We start from the raw sequence: 21,581 nt of genomic DNA, 5'->3' as shown, positions 1-21,581 counted from the left end.
GCTATGGGGCCTTTGGAATGATGATGGCCAATAAAAGCTTTATGTCCTGTATTATTTAATACTGGTCACTAAAATAGTTTAGTGATCTGAACCATGATATTATAGCTGGAATTGCATGCTGTTTCTGCACAATAATATTTAGGCATTCCCTAAATTGTAAATCTATCTAGATAAATAGTATAAATAGCAACTTAGCGCTAAGTATTCCATTTTATGTATTTAGGTTTCTTGTCAAATAAACTGGAATTGAAATGTACACCAAAAATTGAAGCTTAACAGGTGAAGGGTTCACATTTTCATTCAGACTTCTAGAAAATCAGTTCCATTGTTGTTCAGATGTACTATCTTAAATTTCAGCTTGAACCTTGTGTGATGTGAGATTACTTAAATCTTTGTTATCCATATACTAGCCTGAACAAAGCATTTTTTTTTAAACACACACAATTGAGGTACTTCCACCTCTGCTTTCTAAACTGCAAACTACAAATGGACAAAAATTAGTTGAATAAATTGATGGTTTTAGTATACAACAAAACAAAAACTATCAACTGACAGAATTAAGCACATTTTTGAAACAGTAATTGAAAATGTTTTAAAAATGCAAATGATGGAAATCCAAAAAAAATAAAATGCAGGAAACATTCAGTTGGTCAGGCAGCATCTGAAGAAGGGTCTTCACTTGATATAGTAAGGTTTCACTATCCACAGACATTGACTGAATTGCTGAGTGTTTCTAGCATTGTTTTTATTTCAGATTCCATCTTGTACAAGCCTTAATACAAATGTAATTACTGCAATCCAGGTAATGATTTTTTACTTGATGTAGAATCTATTTACTGGTTTTCAACTTCTATGATGTTATCCATTCTAAACACATCTTAAACTAAAATTATGAAAAGTAATACAACTAGCCCTAGCTAATTTATCTGAAAACAAAGTCCAATTCCTACATCATTCTCTTCATTTTTCTTAAAAATCATTCCATAAAAAAACTATTTCTCCCATCTCATTCAACATACGTAGGTGCTATGGCTAATGCTGTCTTTATTTGGAATGGTCCAGCCACAAGCTAGAGTGAAGTCTTGGTCATCCAAAGAATGAATGTCTCCTGGAGCTAGCCAGCCATTAAACACTGGGTATTTGTTTCAACATTTTATTCCACTCTGTTTAATTATATTTAACTACTCACTTTGAGGACAAGTAGTAATTTGATTTTTGCAAGTCTCCCAAGACAAACCAGAAACAACTATTTGTTTACTAAAATGAAAATTTTGACATGGATATCAGAGAACCATGTATTCCCTAATAGTTTTGCATAAGACTGCATCAGCTAACTAACTTCTGCCAATACTCATGAAGCATTCAGTTATGAAAACAGAAGATGCTGTGAACACTGAGCAGGTCAGGTAGAAAGGATCTGCAGAAAGAGGAACGGACTTAGGTTGAAAGCCTTTTGTCAGAAATGACTAAGGATCTTCAGTCTGAAACATTAACTTCCACATAAGTACCCACACTCTTGATTGAAAGATTCATTGATTTCATACTTAGGAACCTCCTCACTAAAGCACAGATTGTGACAATTGCTGAAAGCAATGAGATAAATTTTTAAAATTTCCTTTCAGGGAAGAAAAGTTTCCCAAATGTTACTGTGGGCTATATTACTGAATGAGATACAGAATGATTGAATTCACATTCTACCACTTTAACCATGAAACAGAATTCAATAAAGATGGTCATAAATGCTGCTACATTGATATACGAAATCTAAATAATTCACTAAGATCCCTCCAGGAAGGAAACCCAGCACTTCCTACCCATCAGATGTGGTTGACTTAATATCCTCAGAACTTTAATTTTCTTTTTACAAAAAGCCATTTTGCTAGCAACATTCACATTGCAGGAATAAAAGATACATTTTAAGTGGGATTATAGTGTACTTCCAAGAGACCCCTTTTCACTTCTATTTCCACAGGTTATGGTCATATTCAGAAATCTCAAGTCTAAGCAGCAGTTATCTGACCCTAATGGATTAGACACAGAAATGAGTTATTATAAACTGATGATACAGCCATTAATTCTCACTTGCATTTAATAGAAAGGACCAACTTTTATACCCATTAAACATTTTTAGTTTATACATTCATAAACCATTCTCAGCCAATTTTATCAGCCAGATATTATAATGACATCATGTGATTCAGAGTATTTAGACCACAGAGTGGCACTGTTGCCTCCAATCCAGGCATCGATGTTCAATCCTGACCCTAGATATGGTCTGTGTGGAATATGCATATTCTCCCTGTGACCTCTCAAACCATATCACTGAAAAATTCTTATGGTGGATCTCTGTGATTGTTTAAAAGCAACGCTAGGAACCAAAGTAATTTCAATGATTCATTCCAAGATTTGAGATTTTATATTGTACAAGTCTTCATTTGCGTATTACAACACTTAATTAACTGCATGATAAAATATGAAAATCGCCAATAGTGCAGGACTCAATAAAAGCTGCATAACGATATGATGATTCTTTTCCCGAAAGAAATATCATTTCCATCCATCACTTTGCAACAAAAACACCAATAGTTATGAGAAACAAAGGATTAAGGGTCATTTGAATGGAACATGAAACATCCAAGTGTAATGAGCTAAAAAAAAAGGGTAACAATGTTAACCAGGTTGGAAAGAGTCAAAAATATAGCAAAATACAGTGATAACTTCAAAAGAAAGCACAAGCTCACATGCAAATTGAAGTTTTAAATATCAGATCCTTTTATTCTACTTGGGTTCATACTTGCAGTATCATTATGGATTGACACAGTACCAAACGGTGTCTTCAGTGTGGATTAAGACACTGCATGGTACAGCATCAATTCACATTAGTCTGCAAATGCTGTTTTCAATCCCAGATCAATGGCAGGTCAACTGAACACCACTGCAAAATTCAGAGCATTCCATTGGTCTACGCTACAAAAACAATGGAATGATATGATCATTAATAGATTAAATTGCTCTTGGTTAGTTTCAGAAAGCTAAGAACAGTTAGTCAATAGGCTCCTGAACCTACCCTCTGTAGGTGTATGGAGGAAAAAAAAGAAAAACTATCTGCATTGAAAGCACTAGAATTCTTTCTAATGTACATCAATAAATTCTTTGTAGCATCTAAACATTAAGCATACATAAAATATCAAATTTTAAAAACCATGCAAAGAATCAGTTAACCATCAAGCTAAAACATTCACAACTATGGGCTTCAAATGCTCTGAAAGCCAGTCAATCATGAGGGTGGTTAATAAATAGAGATAGATTGATACTTGTCCAAAAGCATCATCACTCTGTTGCCCATTTAAGTACAACTACAAAGCTAATTAGAGGTGCAAATCAGGATTGTTACAACATGGAACGCTGACCTATCTGTGCAATCCAGTCCCATTCTGACTTTATCATTACAGTTTTCCTTCCCCCTTGGTTATTTCTCAACTTCCTTTTAGAAAGCTGCATTTCCCTTTTGGCAGAGAATTTTAAATAATGACTGCCCAGTGCATGGAAAAGGAGTATTCCATGTCAGCCTCAATTCTTTTGCTTTCACACCTACCGTCTCAGAACTTTGACCATTTCCATGGAAAAGTTTGCCTTTATTCAAATTATTTTCCACTCTTCGTTTCCTTTCCCCCCCATCCCTCTTCAACAACTTAATGACTGAACAGCTATCAATTAACTCCTCAGGAAAACAAGTTTCTCCAATCTACGACCCAAATCTCCGGTAAAAGAGGATTGGAAGATTATAGTCAGTACTCTGCCACTTCAATACTTGCTTAATGCCACCCACACCTGGTAATAAACCTACCTTAAAAACAGCCAATCTTCCTAGAATCTCCTCCATGAATTTTTGGCCTACCCAGTGTCTCAGCTACCTCCTCTTTTACTATCAATTTAACAACAGCATCTTCCTCAAAAGGTTATTTAGCACCTCTTATGGTGCTCTTTGCCTACACAAGAAATCTCCTTTGCCACCTTAATTCACCCAACTTCACCACATATATGGCCTTTTGATTCCCTTTCTGTTAACCACCATTCTACTTGTATTCCCTATGCCCTTATTTACTTCCTCTTTGATATTTCTAATGTTCAGACTGTATCACACTTACGTTATTAATCTGATTTATTGAAGCCTTATTCAAATTCATCATCTAGAAAATTGTGGTTTTGGTTGCTCCACCTTCACTGTTGCTAGGCATCATAGAAAGTTTACAGTCTATTGAGTCTCTGCTGGCTCTCAGAGCAACCCCATCAATCCCATTCCCTATTTATTTCTTGGTAACTGATTCTCTCTTACATGCTCCTTAGCATCATTCCAATTATCCTTCCACCCAGCTTCACTAGGATGAATTTACAGCAATCAATTATGCTACCAACCAGCAAGACTTTGCGATGTAGGAGGAAACTGGAACACCCCATGGAAACCCAAATAGTAACAGGAGAATATGCAAACTCTAAACAGACATGATTGAACCCAGGTCACTGGAGCTCTGAGGCAACAGCATTTTGTTCTGATATTATGCCACCCTCATAATTAAGATCAAACCCAGGTCATTCTCAGACATCTGGTAGAAATCATTGTTCAAGGGAGCAAAATCATTGTTATACTATCGAAATATTCAAATTTTAAGATGAGAAATGCTTGCACCAATTAAGCCTTTACCTGATAAGTGTTGTCAAAGCTGTCATACATGAACCTAGTTATCAATGATGTCTTCCCAACTGAAAAAGAAAAAGTACAATTTATAAATTTATTCCAAACACACCATACAAGGCATAAAATAAAGGCACTAATACATTCTTCGCAATGGATGCTCTGTGAATGATCAATGAAGCAACAAAAATATTTAGAAAATATTAAGAGATACCACTGGTTTAAAAGGATTAGAAACCCAAGACTGAAACAAAATCAAATTACACTTTAGCTTTATTTCCTGCACATCACAAAAATTCTTGTTCATTTAAATCAATGTACATACCTTCAAAAAGTACTTTCTAATAAATTGAAAAATTATTAAATTGAAAGTGTATATATACAATTCAGTTTATATTTGTTCAAACGCTTCAGATTGAGAACAGATACAAATAAAGTGCAATTATTTTAACCTAACCTTAAATGCACTTTTGGAACAGAACCCGAGTATGGACTACTTATCATATGGCACTGCTAAAAAGGTCATAGGCAAGGTTTAATAGTCAGAACTCTAGCAACTTCTCACACATTTCCTTCAAAACAAGAACTGACTTAAAGCAATAAAGTTCTCTGCCAAGGTGGTAGTCATCTGACTGTTTTTCATTAAATACATGATAGGCAATAAAATACATGCAGAAGCTGTATACCCATTACTATGTAATAACCATCTGATGTTAAGACACGATTATAGAAACGTTATCTTTACTAAGAAATTTGGAGATTCGAGTGACACAATGGACCATCCATATTTAACTTTGGGGTTTGGAATGAAATCCAGTGGGAGATTCCAGGATGAAAATCTTGCCATAGATTATGAAAATGCTTCAGTTGCACACAAGGAAAACATTTAAACTTCTAGGGTGACCTTCCAATCCAGGACCAAAGATATGAACCTTGGTCTTCTGCTAGCAATCCTGAAGCAATGAATCACTCATACCTTGGTGTGGAGAGGCTGCTAGTGAATACCAACGTTGGACAAGCATTGTGGGGCTCAGGGCTGCACCCTGTCCAGTATGGTGAATACAGGCCATTTGCTGGGGATTGGCAGCAGCTGCTCCCTTTGTTTAAGGAAACTACCCAGATCCTACAACCTCACTTATCATCTATTGGATCTAATGGAATTTGCAGTCTTCCCCTCCCACTACACAGCTCTCCCCAGCCCAGAGATTTCCATGGTAACAACTTCAGTGGTTATTGGCTTTTGGGCTTGTTAACAGAGAAATCTCTGGGCCAGGGGAAAAACGTCTGCTGCCATCACCTCCCATGGGGTGATGAGAGACCACGGGATCTGGACAATCTGTCATGAAGGAACAATGCAGCCCTGAACCACGAATCTTGGCACTTACTGGGTGCATGGCTCATCCAACACCAGCCCTCATAGGCAGTCTCTCCACACCAAGTTATGGCAATTAATTGCTGCAAAGCATTGGAGGCACATGTTATAATGACACCTTTTAACATCAATTCCATTAGCTCTCTTATTCCAGGAAATGCATCCTGAGTGCTAAGCAAGGTACCAATATAGGATTGGGAATCCTACAAAGAGCTTCTATTGATAGGTAATTTGCTAATTTTAAACTAAGGAAGGCATTTCTTGCTGCCAAAATCAAGGGAGGAATCAATGCAAGAGCATAACAGTTATGTCACAGATCTACCAGGATCTCACTGAATGGCTAAATAGCCTTGGGGAGCTAAGTAGCCTAACCTTGTTTTAATACAATTGGAAAATGCATAGGAATCTGTGGAAAACTGTTTCTTTTTGCTTGGAGCAGCTTTTGAGCAATCCAGATTACAAAAATCCCTACAAATTTGCAGTCAGGAATGAAAACATTTTCTGAGAATGACCCCACCCCCCTTTTTCTCTGCAGGTGACTCCATTGTTATAATTTTCTTATCTGCATAAAAATTCCTCTGTGCCATGACAAACATTCAAAACCATTTTATTTGCAATTTAATTTATATACAAGTCATTAAATCAAAATGTTGAAACATATTCAAAATAGCAAAATCCTGTGTAGACAGATAACACTGCAGAAATGGTTGAAATATTAAAGAGTGCTGAGTTAATTGCTACACAGAAATTTCTGCACTTAAGTCTAAGATTCCTGTCAGTGAGTTCACACAATTCTTAATAATCTGGTAACCGTGACCTATCTTACAGCACTTTGAAACCATAAAGGAGAGTGCGAAAATAAATACATTCAGAAGTAGCAATATATTGAGAAGCAACTGCATCACAGTAATGTCCAGCACAGTATGCTCTAATGGCCAATTTTTCCAATGTTTCATTTATATTCATTTCAAGAAATAATGAAATTCTCAATTCACCAAATCTGTAAGCATTTTGAAATGTTAAGTACTTCGCAACAAAAAATGGCACATCTCTCAGGAGGGATGCATCATGAATATTAAGTCACAATGACCAACATAAATGATTTTGGTTATTAAAAACTATTCATTTAATATTAACATTGGAAAATACAGGAATCAAAGTCCAGTGCTTACTCTCATAACATTTGATTTGTTCATCTGCATGAGTGACTTTTGTAGAAAAAAAATGTACATTTCAGCATATTAAAATTTCATCTAATTAGCCATCATTTTTCTCAAGCATTCACAAAATGTGGATGTTGCTGACATATAGAGGCCACCTCTAATTGTCCCCCCTGAACAAGTCATTTCAGAGAGCACTTAAGAGTCAATCACTTTGCTCTAGCTCTGCCAGAATAAGCCAGATCAGGTAAATATGACAGGTTTCTTTCTGAAGGTTTAATGGCAAGCTGGTCATCATTAAATATTAAGCATTTTTATTCCAGATTACTTGAATGGTTGAATTTAAATATATCCGCCACAATGAATTTGAATTCAAGTCTCCAGATAATCGACCTTCATATGATGGAAAACAAAATCAACAGAAGCTGCAAATTTCTTTCTTTCTTCTTTTGTTATCCAATTTCAGGGAAAAAAACCTTATACGTTTCAAGATAGATTTCAAATTCTAATCCAAAATTTTTTTTTCTTTTATCACGTATCTGTCCTACAGTTTCAGCAATTTTTTTTAAGCTAGCAACTTTCATCAAAAATTCAGCAGATTTATGATTGAATACAAAATCAATATCTTCCATTAAATAAAGAATTGGGCCAAATATTTTACAAATAAATTAATTTTTTTTAAAAGAACAGAATGAAATAAATGATATACATTGGTATTTGAGCAACTAATGGAACTGAAAGATGATAAATCCCCAGAACCTGGAGGCCTGGAATTTTAAAAGTGATAATAGAGGCACTGGTTATCTTCCACAATTTAACAGACTATCTACTACAGTTCCTTTATTTGGAAGGTAGCAAAAGTTATCCGCCATTGAGAAAAAAAGAGAAGCTACAGACTAATTAGCCTGACATCAGTGACAAGAACATACATAAGAGTAGGCACATCTGGTCCTCCAAGTCTGCTCCACTTTTCATTGTGATCCCAGATGATCTTCTATCTCCACTAAGCCCACATCCCCAAATTCAAGCTCTCGTTTTGTATCAACTCAATGACTGACTTTCAGAGAACTCCACGGTAAAGGATCCCAAAGATTCAAGACACTATGCATGTAGAAATTGTTCATCTCAGACCCAAGTAATTTTACCCCTTTCTCTACAACTGTGATCCCAAGTTCTAAATTCCCCAGTCAGCAGAAACGTCCTTTCTATATCCAACTTAGAAAATTCTTGCAGGATTTGACAAGTTTCAATTACATTTCCTCTCATTCTTTAAATTCTGGAGAACACAGGCCTAGTGTACTGAATTTCGCCTCTCATAGCAAACCTGCCATCCCTGAAACCAGTTTAGTAGAGAAAAATACCAGGATCTATTATTAAAGAACTGGTCACAGTGCACTTAGAAAATAACAATAGGACTAGGCAGAGTCACTATGAATGCACAAAAGGGAAATCATATTTGACATGTCAAAATTTTGAGATTGCAGCCAGAATAGATATGGGCAAACTAGTAGATGTGGTGCATTTGGACTTTCAGAAGATCTTCAATAAAGGTGCCAGATAAGAGATTAGACAAATTTAGAGTGTGCAGGATTGGGGTAACAGAAGGACTGAGAATTGATTTACAAAGCAGGAATAAACAAGTCATTTTCATGTTGGAAGACTATCACTAATCGGGCACTGAAGCTATTCACAATCTGTGTCACTGATTTGAACAAGGTTAACTTAATGTACCAAGACCTGCTAATGATACAAAGCTAGTTAGCAATTCAAGTCAAGAGGGAGATGAAGAGAGGTTTCAGTGTAATCAGACAGGCTAAGTGAATTGGCAAGGACATGGCAGATGAAGTGTAAAAATATGAAATCATCCACTTTGGTAGAGAGGTCGCAGCATTGCAAGAGATTGAAAGGTGGTGGTGTTTAGGAACACCCAGATATCTTTGTATTAAAATCATTGAAAGTTAACATGCAGCTGCCATAAGCAATTAGGAAGGCAAACACTATGTTGGCCTTTATGGAAGATTTCAATATAGGAGGAGATACGTTGCTCCAGTTATATATTGAAATCACATGTAGAATACTGGGCACAGGACAAGTCTTCCTCCCTAAATAAAGATGTACTTTCAATAGAGGAAATGCAGTCAAGGTTCACCAGGTTGATCCCTGGAATGGCAGATTTATCATATGAAAAGAGATTGTGCAGACCTTGCCCGTCTTCTCTAGTTTAGAAGAATGCAAAGTGATCTCAGTGAAACATCATGGGGCTTGACAAGGAATATGCGGAATTAACATCTATAACCAGGGTACGAGACTTAAAACGAGGGGCTGGCCATTCAGTAAAATATCAACTGAGATCATATTGAAGGGCTAGGTAAATACAAGGGACTGTGTTCCCTATTTTATACCTAACTACAAGTCACATCAGGATGATAATTTCAATTTGTTAAAAGGAAGAATTACATTAATGCTGGGAAAGCTGTGTTCAAAAGCAAGAATACCAAAGCAAGATAGTGAAAATGCTGGAAATACAAATGCTCAAAATTTTCAGCTACTGGGTCTGACCTGCTGAGAGATAACATTTTCTATTTTTATTTCCTTTGTAGGAAGAAAAGGCAAAGCATTTTTATTATTTTAAAAAATGAATGCAAAGGATTTATTCTGTTCTTTTGTTCACAAATCTTTATTTTCACTTATCTAATATTTTCTGTATAATGGCCTCAACATGAATGACTTGCAATTATGTAATATAGCGAGGGCAATTACCAGAATTTTTTTTAGACAAACATAAACAGCAATCCAAACATGGAGGCATCAGGAAAATTGAAAGGTCGGGGAGCGCAAATTTTAAGGACATCTCAAAAATGGACAAAGTCAGATAGATTTAGGGAAGAAATTCTAGAACCTGGCTATGACATGGCATTCTCTCCCTCTATTCGAACCTAGGATTCATAAACAATGAAAAGAGTGACTAGGCTATTATTTAATCTGGGAATTGAGTGACAGGGTACTAATCTGAAACAATGTCTTGCATTCTAAAACAGTTCAATGATTTACTTGAATCAAAGCTTTCGTAAATTCTTCAGCCACAGAACTGAATTTAAATTTGGCAATTCTAATGCAAACCTGTGTGTGAATAACTAGTCAAGGCCTTGCCACTTTAGACTAATGAGAAAAGGGCATGGAAGACGATGGCTGAGAACCGGATTGAAACTTGTGCTACGCTATAACTATTCTTCCTGTTTCAAATAACATTTTTCAAATTCTGTTTATATCTGGTATCAGGCCAAAGAGTGACTGAGAAAATAAATTCTTGGACGACTCAACAGGTCTTAAAAATAGTTCTTGTATGGCATTTTAGTACTCAGTGCAGGGGTAGGGAGCATGCAGCAAACTCTCCAGAAGATATCTCAATTCTACCATAATCTGAGGGGACTGGGAGACAAATTATAATAATAGTATGTATTATTAGTCCCGCACTGTTGCAACAAGGTCCAATGCATTGTGCCCAGATGGAAGATGAAACAATTTTCTTCACGCTGCACTGAAACAGTCCAGGATGCCACAAACAAACAGGTCACATGGGAGGTGAGATGGGGAATTAAAGTGGCAAGAAACCAGAGCTCAAGGTCACCCTGCAGACTGAACACAGGCTCTTTACAAAGTAGTTACCCAATCTGCGTTTGTTCTCTCCAAGGTAAAGCAGAACAACATAATCTTGAGGAACAGTTCATCTTCTGTCTGGGCACATTGCAGCCTTCTCAATTCCATAATGAATTCCCCAACTTTACATGCCTCACTCTTCAATCTGCATTTCAGCTCATCATTTTGGCTCAGCTTTTTTTCCTTTTCTGTTAGTATTATCTGGTCTGCTGGGCATGTCCTACAGCTATGCTAGTAGCAATATATTACACAAAGAATTATAATCCGATTCCAACGGCCACATTAACTGATTTGGTCTCATTCATTAGAAATATTCCCTTCTACCATTTTATCCATTTGCCCCCCACCCTCCACTTTCTATTAGAAAACTATTACTGCTTTCTCACCTCCCCAGGTCTGACAAAGGGTCTCAGACCTGAAACTTTAACCTTGTCTCTTTGCACAGATGCTGCCTGACCCGCTAAGTGTCTCCAGCACATTCTGTTTTTATTTCAGATTTCTACCATCTGCAATTTGTTATAGACTCAGAGTTATACAGCATAGAAATAGGCCCTTCAACCCCCCACATCTATGCCGACTATCATAAGATATTTATTAGTCACGTGTACATTGAAACACAGTGAAATGCACCTTTTGCATTACTGAGAATGTGCTGGCAAGTGTCGCCACTCTTCCAGCGCCAACATAGCATGCCAACAACTCCTAACCTGTACGTCCCCAATCCTACTTGTCTGCATTAATTCCATATCCCTCCATGCCCTGCTCATGGTACCTGTTCAGATACCAATTACTCTTTATGTGAAAAATTCCCTTTAAACCTTCTCCCTCTCACCTTAAACCTATGACCTCAAGTTTTAGACACCTTTACCATGGGAAACAAACTCTGGCTATCTACCCTATCTATGCCTTTCATAATTTTTATATACCTCTATCATGTCAGCTTGTGGCCTCCTTTCCTCCTGGGAAAACAAACCCAGACTATCCAATTTCTTTTTATAACTCCAGCCCTCCAATCCAGGCAATATCCTTGTGAATCTTTTCTGCACCCTCTAGCTTAATTACATCTTTCCTATAATTTGGCGACCAGAACTGCACAGAATACTTCATGTATGGCCTAACTAACATTTGTACAACTGTAACAAGACGTCCCAACTCTGATATTCAGTGCCTCAATCAATGAAGGAAAACATGCCATACGCCTTCTTCACCACCCTATGTTGCCATTTTCAGGGAACTATTATTTGTACTCCTAGGTGTCTCTGTTCAACAACAATCCCCAGAGCACTGCCATTCACTACATGTCCTGGTTTAAGTTCTCAAAATGCATCACTCCATGATTGTCCGAGTTAAATTCCATCTGTCATTCCTTCGCCTACTTTCCCAAGTTGATCTAAATCCTGTTGTAACCTTACACAACCTTCTTCACTATACCACCAATTTTGGCGTCATCTGCAAACTTACTAATCATGCCACCTACATACTCATCCAAAGCATTAATGTATGTGACCAACAACAGAGGATCCAGTACTAATTCCTGCAGCACACCACTGGTCACAGACTCCAACCCCTAAAACCCTCCACTACCTCCTACTACCAAGCCAACTTTGTGTCTAATTGGCTAGCTCAGCCTGGAGGCAATGTGACCTAACCTCCCAGACCAGCCTACTATGCAGAACCTTTTCAAAAGCCTTGCTAAAGCCATATAGACAATGTCTACCATCCTGCCCTTGTCAATTCTCTGGGTCAAAAAATTCAATCAAATTCATGAGACACAATTTCTCAAGCACAAAGCCATGCTGACTATCCCTAATCAGTCCTCGCCTTTCCAAATGCAAATAATTCCCCCCTCTCAAAATGTCTTCCAATAACTTTCCCACTGCTGATGTAAAGCTCAATGGCCCGTAGCTCCCTGGCTTATCCCTGCTGCCCTTTTTAAATAAAGGCACAACATTAGCTATCCTTTTTGTATTGTTTTTCATTTACAAGTAAATTCCAATTTAATTTTTAGACCAAAGCATTTGGCAGTAACATTAAACTACTTTCAGTGCATTTCAGATATCAAACAGTAGTTTGAATTTCAGACATTATCCTACATAATCTGTACATATACCAGTGTCTAAAATATGCAATGCTAAAAGGACCTCCAAAGACAGCTAATGGTTAGTAGGAGATCTGACAAACAAAAAGCTACTATTATCCAGAATAATACTTTCACAAGGTAGCTTATTGATAAGACCCAAGCTCTCTTCTGGTTTTTATTTCATTAAATCGCAAGTGTTCTCGAGAAACTAATTACCTAACTAATTTATCTAGAAAAAGTAAAACTGAATTATTTTCATTACAATAATAATGCAATGACATACCACTGTCCTGCAGAATTACTTCTAGTAATCTCAGCAAACTGACTTTTAGGTACTCAAGGCAAAACATCTACTTGATAGAGCAATGTCACTTATAAAAAGGCCAGTTTCCCGAATCATTGCAAACTGCACTCAGAACTGATTTTTAAACAACATTTTACACTCTCAAGGTACCCCAGAGTACTTCACCATTTAAGGTATGGTCACTATTTCGAATGTAGATCCTTTGGCAACCAATTTTCTCCACTGTGGTGTCCACAGTCAAACAAGATGAACTGCTAAAATATTTCAACAATCTGAATAAACAGAAATAAACAGGTACGTTCTAAGTGCCATTACCGAAATGTGGCTGCAGGGCTACCGAAGCTGTCAACTAATTATTTCAAAATTTAGGAAGGACAGGCAAAATGAAAGAGGGGGTGGTGTAGCACTATTAATAAGGGGCAGAACAGTGCAGTGGTGAGAAATGAACCTGGCTTGACAGATCATGATGTAGAATTAGAATCAATTGGGACTGGACTTTTAAACAGCAGAAGGGCAGAAAATATTAACTGGATTTATTTATAAACCACCAAATAGTTGTACAGTAAAATTCTGACAATCACTATCCGATCATTTGGAAATCCTAATGTTTTGTCATCTGGTTCACTAACTGATGTTTGCTGTGTTCCCTCTCATTTCACTGGGGCCCTGGTTCCCATGTCTCCTTGCAATTCACCAGGTTCATTGGAAATTTATAAAATAACATCTAAAAAAGTGAACTGAATATATGTTGGGGTAGTAATAGTTTGGAAAGTCTACCAGTCCGGCACTCAAGTCCTGAGCATGCCAGATTAGGGAGTTTCACTGTAGTAACATTGCATGTGGCATAAATCAGGAAATTAGATGTGAATGCAAGAGGGATTAACAGAGACTTTAACCTCCATGTTGACTGGGCAAATCAAATTTACTGTAATGAGGAGGAACATGAACTCATAGTATGTATACGAAATGCTTTTCTAGATCAATAGACAAGGTACCAATTAGGGAATAGGTTACCTTAGATCTACTTTTGTGAAGTGAGAAAAGAGTTCATTGATCATCTTTTGTAAAGGGGCCTTTGAGGAAGAATGACCATAATATGACAGGATGTTACATCAAGCTTGAATGTAATTGGTTCAATGCTAATCTGGGATCTCAAATCTAAACCGAGCAAACCATGTTGGCTGTGTTTGACTGAGAATGCATTGAAAAGTGTGACAGTAGATAGGCAATGCTTAGCATTTAAAGTAGTAATGCAGAATTGTATACAATATATTTCTTTAAAGGTACAAAAACATGAAAGGAAAAGTGATTCATCCATGGCTGAGATTTTAAGGAAGGCATTAAATCAAGGGAATAGGCTTATAAAGTTGTGAGAAAAGTTATTAGGCCTGAGGTTTGGGTGCACTTGGTAGAATTCAGCTAAAGACACCAAAAAATTGATAAAGAAAAGGTAATATAGAACATGAGAGTAGACGAGCAAGAAACAAAAACTGACCACAAGAACTTTTATAGATATGTAAAAAGGAAAAGACCAGGAGCAAGTGCTCCTTTCAAACAAGCAGGAGAATGTATAATGGGAAATAAGTAAATGATGGAGGAATCAAACAACCACTTTTTGTTTTTCTTCACATTAAAAGACCTGCTGGATATTTCAAACAGCTCCAATTTCAAATTTGTGTTCATTCATTCATATTCCCTTTAACTGCCTTCATCTGGATGACCTCATCTACAAATTGTCACCACAACAACCGTGGCCTCACCCTATCAGAGATATTCACTTTATTCTATCCATCCATCCTCTCTGCAACTAAAGAATAATTTGTTTTGCTCTTTCCCAGTTCTGACAAAGAGTCTTTGACTCTAAATGCTAACTCAGTTTCTCCTTCCATGGTTGTTGCCTGACTTGCTGAGTGTTGAGCATTTTCTTTTTTCACTGCTGTTCAGTCTGAGGGCAACCCTGAGATTTGAAAGACTAATGCTTTTAAGAGGGGCTTGGATGGGCACATGAATGAGAGGAAAATGGAGGGATGTGGGATTTCTGCACGTAGAAGGGATTAGCTATTGTGCTGTACCGTTCTATTAACTAGAAGGAAGTTCAAGTCTATTAATCAGAGATGATGACCCACTATGGGTTACCATAAATTCATGGTAATCCTCACTCACTGGTTGACCCAGGCTTGAGATTTAATAGCAGGTACATTCATCTGAGAAGAGTTACCTCAAGTAGCATGAAGAAACAGTTTCTTGCCCATGGTTTTGCAAATCTGAGCCTTGGGATCAAGAGGCTTTTACAATATTAAGCTTTTGCAGGAGTTGTGTGTACCTTAACTATTGTCTGATTCTATTTTATGTAAGAATTTTGTTCAACAGCACTCAAATTTTGTCTTTTTTTAAAAAGATAAACAGTATCATGTCAAATAAATCTACATGGAAACAAATACTGATACTATTGATCGTTGCAACCAATTTAAAGACTAATTTGGAAATCTCATGACATGCTTCCCCACCCATTTGAAAATTCACACTCAAAAGAATCAAATCACACCCATTTTAGAATCAAAAGAATTTTACAGCAAAGAATCTATCAATCTAGACCACTGCATATATGCTAGCTCCAAACAGTCAATCCTCAGTTTCAATAAAGATGGAGTCACACACCATCTTGGGTGACATGTTGTTTTTATCTTCCTCATCCCTTGGGTAAAATCCTAGAGCTCTCCACTAAATGGAATTGAGGAAGCCTTGGTAATGGCTCTAGAAGCCTTGCAATATCTCTAGAAGGCTATCAGCCACCACCACCTCCAGGCAACCAGAAAAGGGCAATAAGTTATTTTTCAAATATTCAAATAATCTATCAATTCTTCTATCCACCTTGTCAACTTTGTCAGAGAATCCTATAAATAAATAAAACTTAAAGTTTTGTCAGCTAATGCCCTTTGTCACCCCGACATTTGGAAATACAAATTTGATACAATTTTGCAAATATATTCTTATAAATAGTTCACAACTGATCCTGTATTTCTAGCCCCTTTCAAAGTCATCCACACAGACGAATGAAATAAAGGATCAAATCATTTATTATATTGTGATGATGACAGAGATAAATGCTTGTCATGACACATGGAAAACTTGTATTTTTGTGACAATGGAGCAGCCTGTAAGAGGTAAAGAATACACTTTTGGTCTGCCCAGCATAGTAAAATGTGGAACAATAGCTTTGGCAAACATTAAAGATATAATGCATCAAATTAGCTTTTTATTTAAAGAAAAAAAATCCAGTTATTTTGCAGTCTGTCAACAGAATTTGTCACACCACAGCCCATATTTCCTCTCCACTGCTTTTTAAACAATATCATGAACACAGTCTTAAAAGACTTGCTCCTTCATTAGGTACTTTCATTAATCTCACGTACAAAGCCTTAATGGCAAAGCATAAATAAATTGACATTTCTGAGCAACACCACATCTGCAAGCAAATTAAGCAGCAAGATTGATTGAAGATGTATCAAGTTAAACAGTAGGCAACGAAGAAATAATCAAGTATTTCTCCTCTTTCATTCAGTCATCCTTAGTCCTTTTTTATTCAGTACACTAAATCAGAGTTAGAAGGTGGCATGGAGGGGGTGGTGAAATCAAACACCAATCAAGTTTTAACTAATCTAGGTTAGCACACTGGCACTGAAGTACCCAAAGTAGCATCTTTTTATGAAGCTAGCACCCCATCTGTCTAAGGTAGGCATAAAAAAATCTACCAGCAGTATTTTTTTAAATTATGCATCCTGACAAATTTTCATCTTTCAATTACATCAGTAAAAGAAACTACTGCTACTGCAAAAATAAAATTATTGCCACAACTAGCACCTCTTTTGAAGAAGTCAAACTAAACAAACTAAAATAGGAAACATGTTTAAAAAGAGTTCACTGGGAAAACAAAACAAATGTGTCTTACTGTCCTGATAAGACACTTTTTGGAAAAGTCACAGAAATGCAATTACTTAACCAAGAGATCTATTTGTGAACACTGACTAATTAAACAGTTAATAGAAAATCAAACAAAATGCTCTAGGAACTCAGCGGGTCAGGATCGAATTGGACAGTCCATGTTTCAATTCGAAACCCTTCACCTATACTGCCAGATTTGTCAACTCCTTCATCCCCGAAATCAACCTGGTGAACTTTCTCCGACATCCTCCTGAACAAAAACGTTCCTTCTTAAATAAGGTGACCAAAACTCTTTGCGGTACTCCAGCTGTGCAGTCTCATCAGTGCCTCAAGCTTTCTTTCTTTTATTCTCCATTTCCCTTGCAACAGAGGCCAATGATGCATTAGCCTTCCTGTACCCACATGTTAGCTTTATATTTCATGCAGCAAGATCCCCAGATCTATTTTTAATCACGGTATTTTGCAGTCTCACTCCATTTAAATAATTCTTTGTTTTTTCATTCATTCTTCCAAAATAGATAACCTCACATTTCCCCAGGTAATATTCCACCTACCAACTTCTTGCCCACTCACTTAACCTAGCCACAGCTCTCTGTGGCCTCACAACTTGCTAACCCACTAGTAAATTGCATCACAGTAAGTGACCAATGCTTACTGAAGCTATATTTTTAAGCTATACCCTTTGAAGCTCTTCCTGGTTGTTTTTAAATTATTTTCTGGTTTACTCTCATGTTTTATCTTATTTCTTGATAATCATATTTTAGCCATGCTTTGCTGGTTTCTAAAAATTTCTCTCTTCTAGCATATCACTAATCTTTGCAACATTACATGCTCTTTCTTACAATTTGATGCCATCTTAACTTTCTTAGTAAAAGATAGTGCATCCTTCTTGTACAGCCCTGCTTCCCCACCAGAACATACTTGTTGAGAATTATGAACATGCTCTTAAATGTTTGCCACTGCTAATCTACCATTTAACCTATTTTCCAATCCAGTTTAGCCAATTCTGCCCTTATAGCATTGTAATTGTTTTTATTAAAATTTAGAAATCTAGTTTAAGACCAAAGCTTTGCACCCTCAAACTGAATCTGAAATTTTACCATGCTATTATCACCTTTCCCAAGTGATCCTCTACTCTGACATTAATTAATCCTGTCTCATTACACAATACCAGACCTAAAATAGCCTGTTTCTTGGTTAGTTTCTCAAATGTAATACTCTTTTAAGAAAAAAGCATTCAGGCTAAACGATAAACTCATCCTCAAGGCTGCCTTTGTCAAATTTGATTTGTCCAATCAACACAATAATTAAAATCACCCATGACAATCACAGTACCCATTTTACATGCCTCTATTATTTCTTGATTTATACGTTATTACACTTGGGGAGGGGAGGCTATTAACTATTCCCACCAGTGACTTCTTACCCTTACTGTTTCTTATCCCCATTCCAAACTGATTCAGTATCTTGAGCTTCTTCCAAATATTATTCCCCACTACTGCAGTGATCTCATTCTTTATTAGCAGACCTACCCCACCTCATTTTCCTTTCTGCCGATCCTTCTGAAATGTCAAATATTCCTGAATATTCAGTTCCAAAAATCTGTCTTGTTGCAACTGCTGCATTCATTCAGTTAAAATGTTTCAGTTTACTTTGCTCCAATACGTGTACACTCTGCCACTTCCCGTTACATCTTGATTATTTTCACTTCTGTCACTACTCTGCATATGTCTTTTCCCCAAACCCCCATCTTAGTTTTTCTCTCTTTGACACATGCAAACCAATCCCCTCTCTTCATGAGGATATTAGTCCCGTTCCTGTTGAGGTACAAACCACTCGACTGCAGAAGTCCCATCTCCCACAAAAACATCCCCAATTCCTAAAACTCTCCCTCCGACATCATTTCTCCAGCCACACATCTACTTCTGTGCACTGCAGCTTACTACTTTTGAGGTCCTACTTTTTTTTAGCCTATATTCTCACTCCCTTAACTCCACCTGCAGAACCTCATCCCTAGTTCTACCCATATTGTTGGTACTAAAATGGACAACAACCTCCAGCTGTTTACCCACCCCTTTCTAGATACTCTACACCTATTTAGCAATATCCTTGATCCAAGCTCTAGGAGGTAATATACCATCCTGGAGTTGCATCTCCCATCACAGAAACACCTGTCTCCCCAGCTGTTGAATACCCTTTTGCTATTGCTCAGTCACTTTTCTTCCTCCCCTTTTGTGCAAATGAGCAACATGTGATGGCACCACCTGACTATATTCCCAAGGAACAAAAAATAGAAAAATCTATTCATGAGGGACATGAACTCAGGGGACACCAGAACTACCTGCCTACTCCTCATAGTCTCCTCTCCATCTGCACACACTTAATCTGCTGTCAGGAGATGAGAGAGAAGAGAGTTGGTGGCAATAAAAAGAACCTTTAAGTTATCTGTGCCCTTCATGATGATCTCAAAATGACACCTTCCTTTAACAGAAGGGTGTGCAAATTTCAGGACAGCTTGAAGTGCACATCAGCTTGGTCAATGAATATCCGAGATTGGTGTGCATTTTGTTTGCACCAGTTGTCTTGCAACAATAGATGGAAGAGTAAAAATGTCAAGTTTAAAAGGTATGCGTTCCAAACAAAAAGCATTCAAAGGTCAAGTATTAAGAACTCTGTACCTTAAATATACTGATGGAATATTAAGGCTCCTAGGAAAGACCAGGAAAAAAAGGACTAAGTGGATAGGGTTTTCAAAGAGCCAAAACTGACAATTCAGACAATTAAAATCTAATATTAAGAACTTTATGAAATCAGAGAAAAGCCAAAAGTTTGTTTCAAAGGGCTTGGCTTGTATACTTAAAAAATAAAAACAACATTAACCCACATTTTCCAACCACAATGACTTTAAACTATGCAGGTTTAGGTAACATTTACTGGAAGGAAAGTTGCACCTTATTTCAATAAAAATCAGCAGTATCCAAATTAAAAGCCTGTGCAATTAGCATTAATCACCTGGAAATAATCAAAATTTGCAATGCAAATAATCAAATAATGAGCTACAATTTAGTTCAAGTTGTCTTTTCAAAATAATTCCAAATTGAAAGGACCTACAAAATGACCATTCAAAAAGATGAAAGGTGCAGACGTCATTCTTTGTTCAAGAAGAGAAATAGAGATAATCCTCAAAATTGTAGACTGGTGAGTCTCATATCAATGCGAGGGAAGCTGTTGGAGAAGATTCTTACAGACATGATTTATGAGCATTTGGAAAAGTACAGCCTAAACAGGGACAGTCAGCGTGGCTTTATGCAGGTCAGGTCACATCTTACTAACTTGATTGGGTTCTTCGAGGAAGTGATGAAAGGTGATCGATGAAGGCAGAGCAGTGGATGTTATCTACATGGATTTTAAGTAAGTCATTTGACAAGGTCCCTGATAGTAGGCTCATCCAGAAGATAAAGATGCATTTCTAGACTGGGACCCCTGCTGTTTGTGATAGACTTGGAATGAACATGTGGATGGGTGGATTAGCAAGTTTGCACATAACAGAAAAAATTGGTGGCATTGCAGATAATGTAGGAGGTTGCCAAAGCAGACAGTGGGATATAGTTCAATTTCAGATAAGGGTGGAGAAATAGCATATTAAGTTTAATTCGGGTAAGTGCAAGGTGTTGCACTCTGGGAGATAAAGTGTAAAGGGGAAGTACACAGTTAATGGCAGGACCCTTAATAGCATTGATATACAGAGGGATCTTGGGGTCCAAGTCCATAACTCCCTGAAAGTGGCCACACAAGTCAACAGAGTGGTAAAGGAAGCAGCTTTATAAAACTCTGGTTAGGCAGCATCTGGAATATTGTGTTCAATTCTGGTCGCCCATTATGGAAAGGATATGGAGACTTTGGAGAGGGTATAGAAGAGGTTTACTAGGATACTGCCTGGATTAGAGGGCAGGTGTTACAAATCGAGATTGGACAAATGAGGGTTATTTTCTCTGATGCTGCAGAGGCTAAGGGAAGAGCTGATAGAAGTTTATAAAATTATGAGAGGCATAGACAGCCAGTATCTTTTTCCCCAGGGTTGAAATGTCTAATACTAGAGGGTGGTGGAAGCAGATATAATGGAGGCATTTAAGAGACTCTTGAATAGGCACATGAATATACCATGTGCAGACAGAAAGGATTAGGTGTCATTAACTTAATTATCTCAGCACAACATTGTGGGCTGAAGGGCCTGTTCCTGTGCTGTTCTAAAACATCAAAACTGTGTTTACTACTTTCAATCAAATTATTTGAAAATCACAATACTTACCAAATCTTCAATAGGCATACATAAACTTGACAAAAATGCAATAAAAATAAGACACAGGGTGCAA

General features: G+C 37.1%; 1 protein-coding gene across 4 annotated transcripts in view; it reads right to left on the bottom strand.

The window, feature by feature from the left end:
- The window catches only part of rab6a (RAB6A, member RAS oncogene family), an 83,525-nt gene that overhangs the window by 47,078 nt on the left and 14,866 nt on the right, over positions 1 to 21,581 (bottom strand). For all 4 annotated transcript variants that reach the window (XM_052025988.1, XM_052025989.1, XM_052025986.1 and 1 more), the window contains exon 2: positions 4,703 to 4,761. In XM_052025988.1, coding sequence (XP_051881948.1) covers positions 4,703 to 4,761 — 59 coding nt within the window. The remainder of the gene's footprint in view (positions 1 to 4,702; positions 4,762 to 21,581) is intronic.

Source organism: Pristis pectinata, chromosome 11, assembly GCF_009764475.1.
Source record: "Pristis pectinata isolate sPriPec2 chromosome 11, sPriPec2.1.pri, whole genome shotgun sequence".
Taxonomy (NCBI): domain Eukaryota; kingdom Metazoa; phylum Chordata; class Chondrichthyes; order Rhinopristiformes; family Pristidae; genus Pristis; species Pristis pectinata.
Note: the sequence above shows the minus strand (reverse complement) of the source record. Positions and strands in the feature narration are given on the sequence as shown.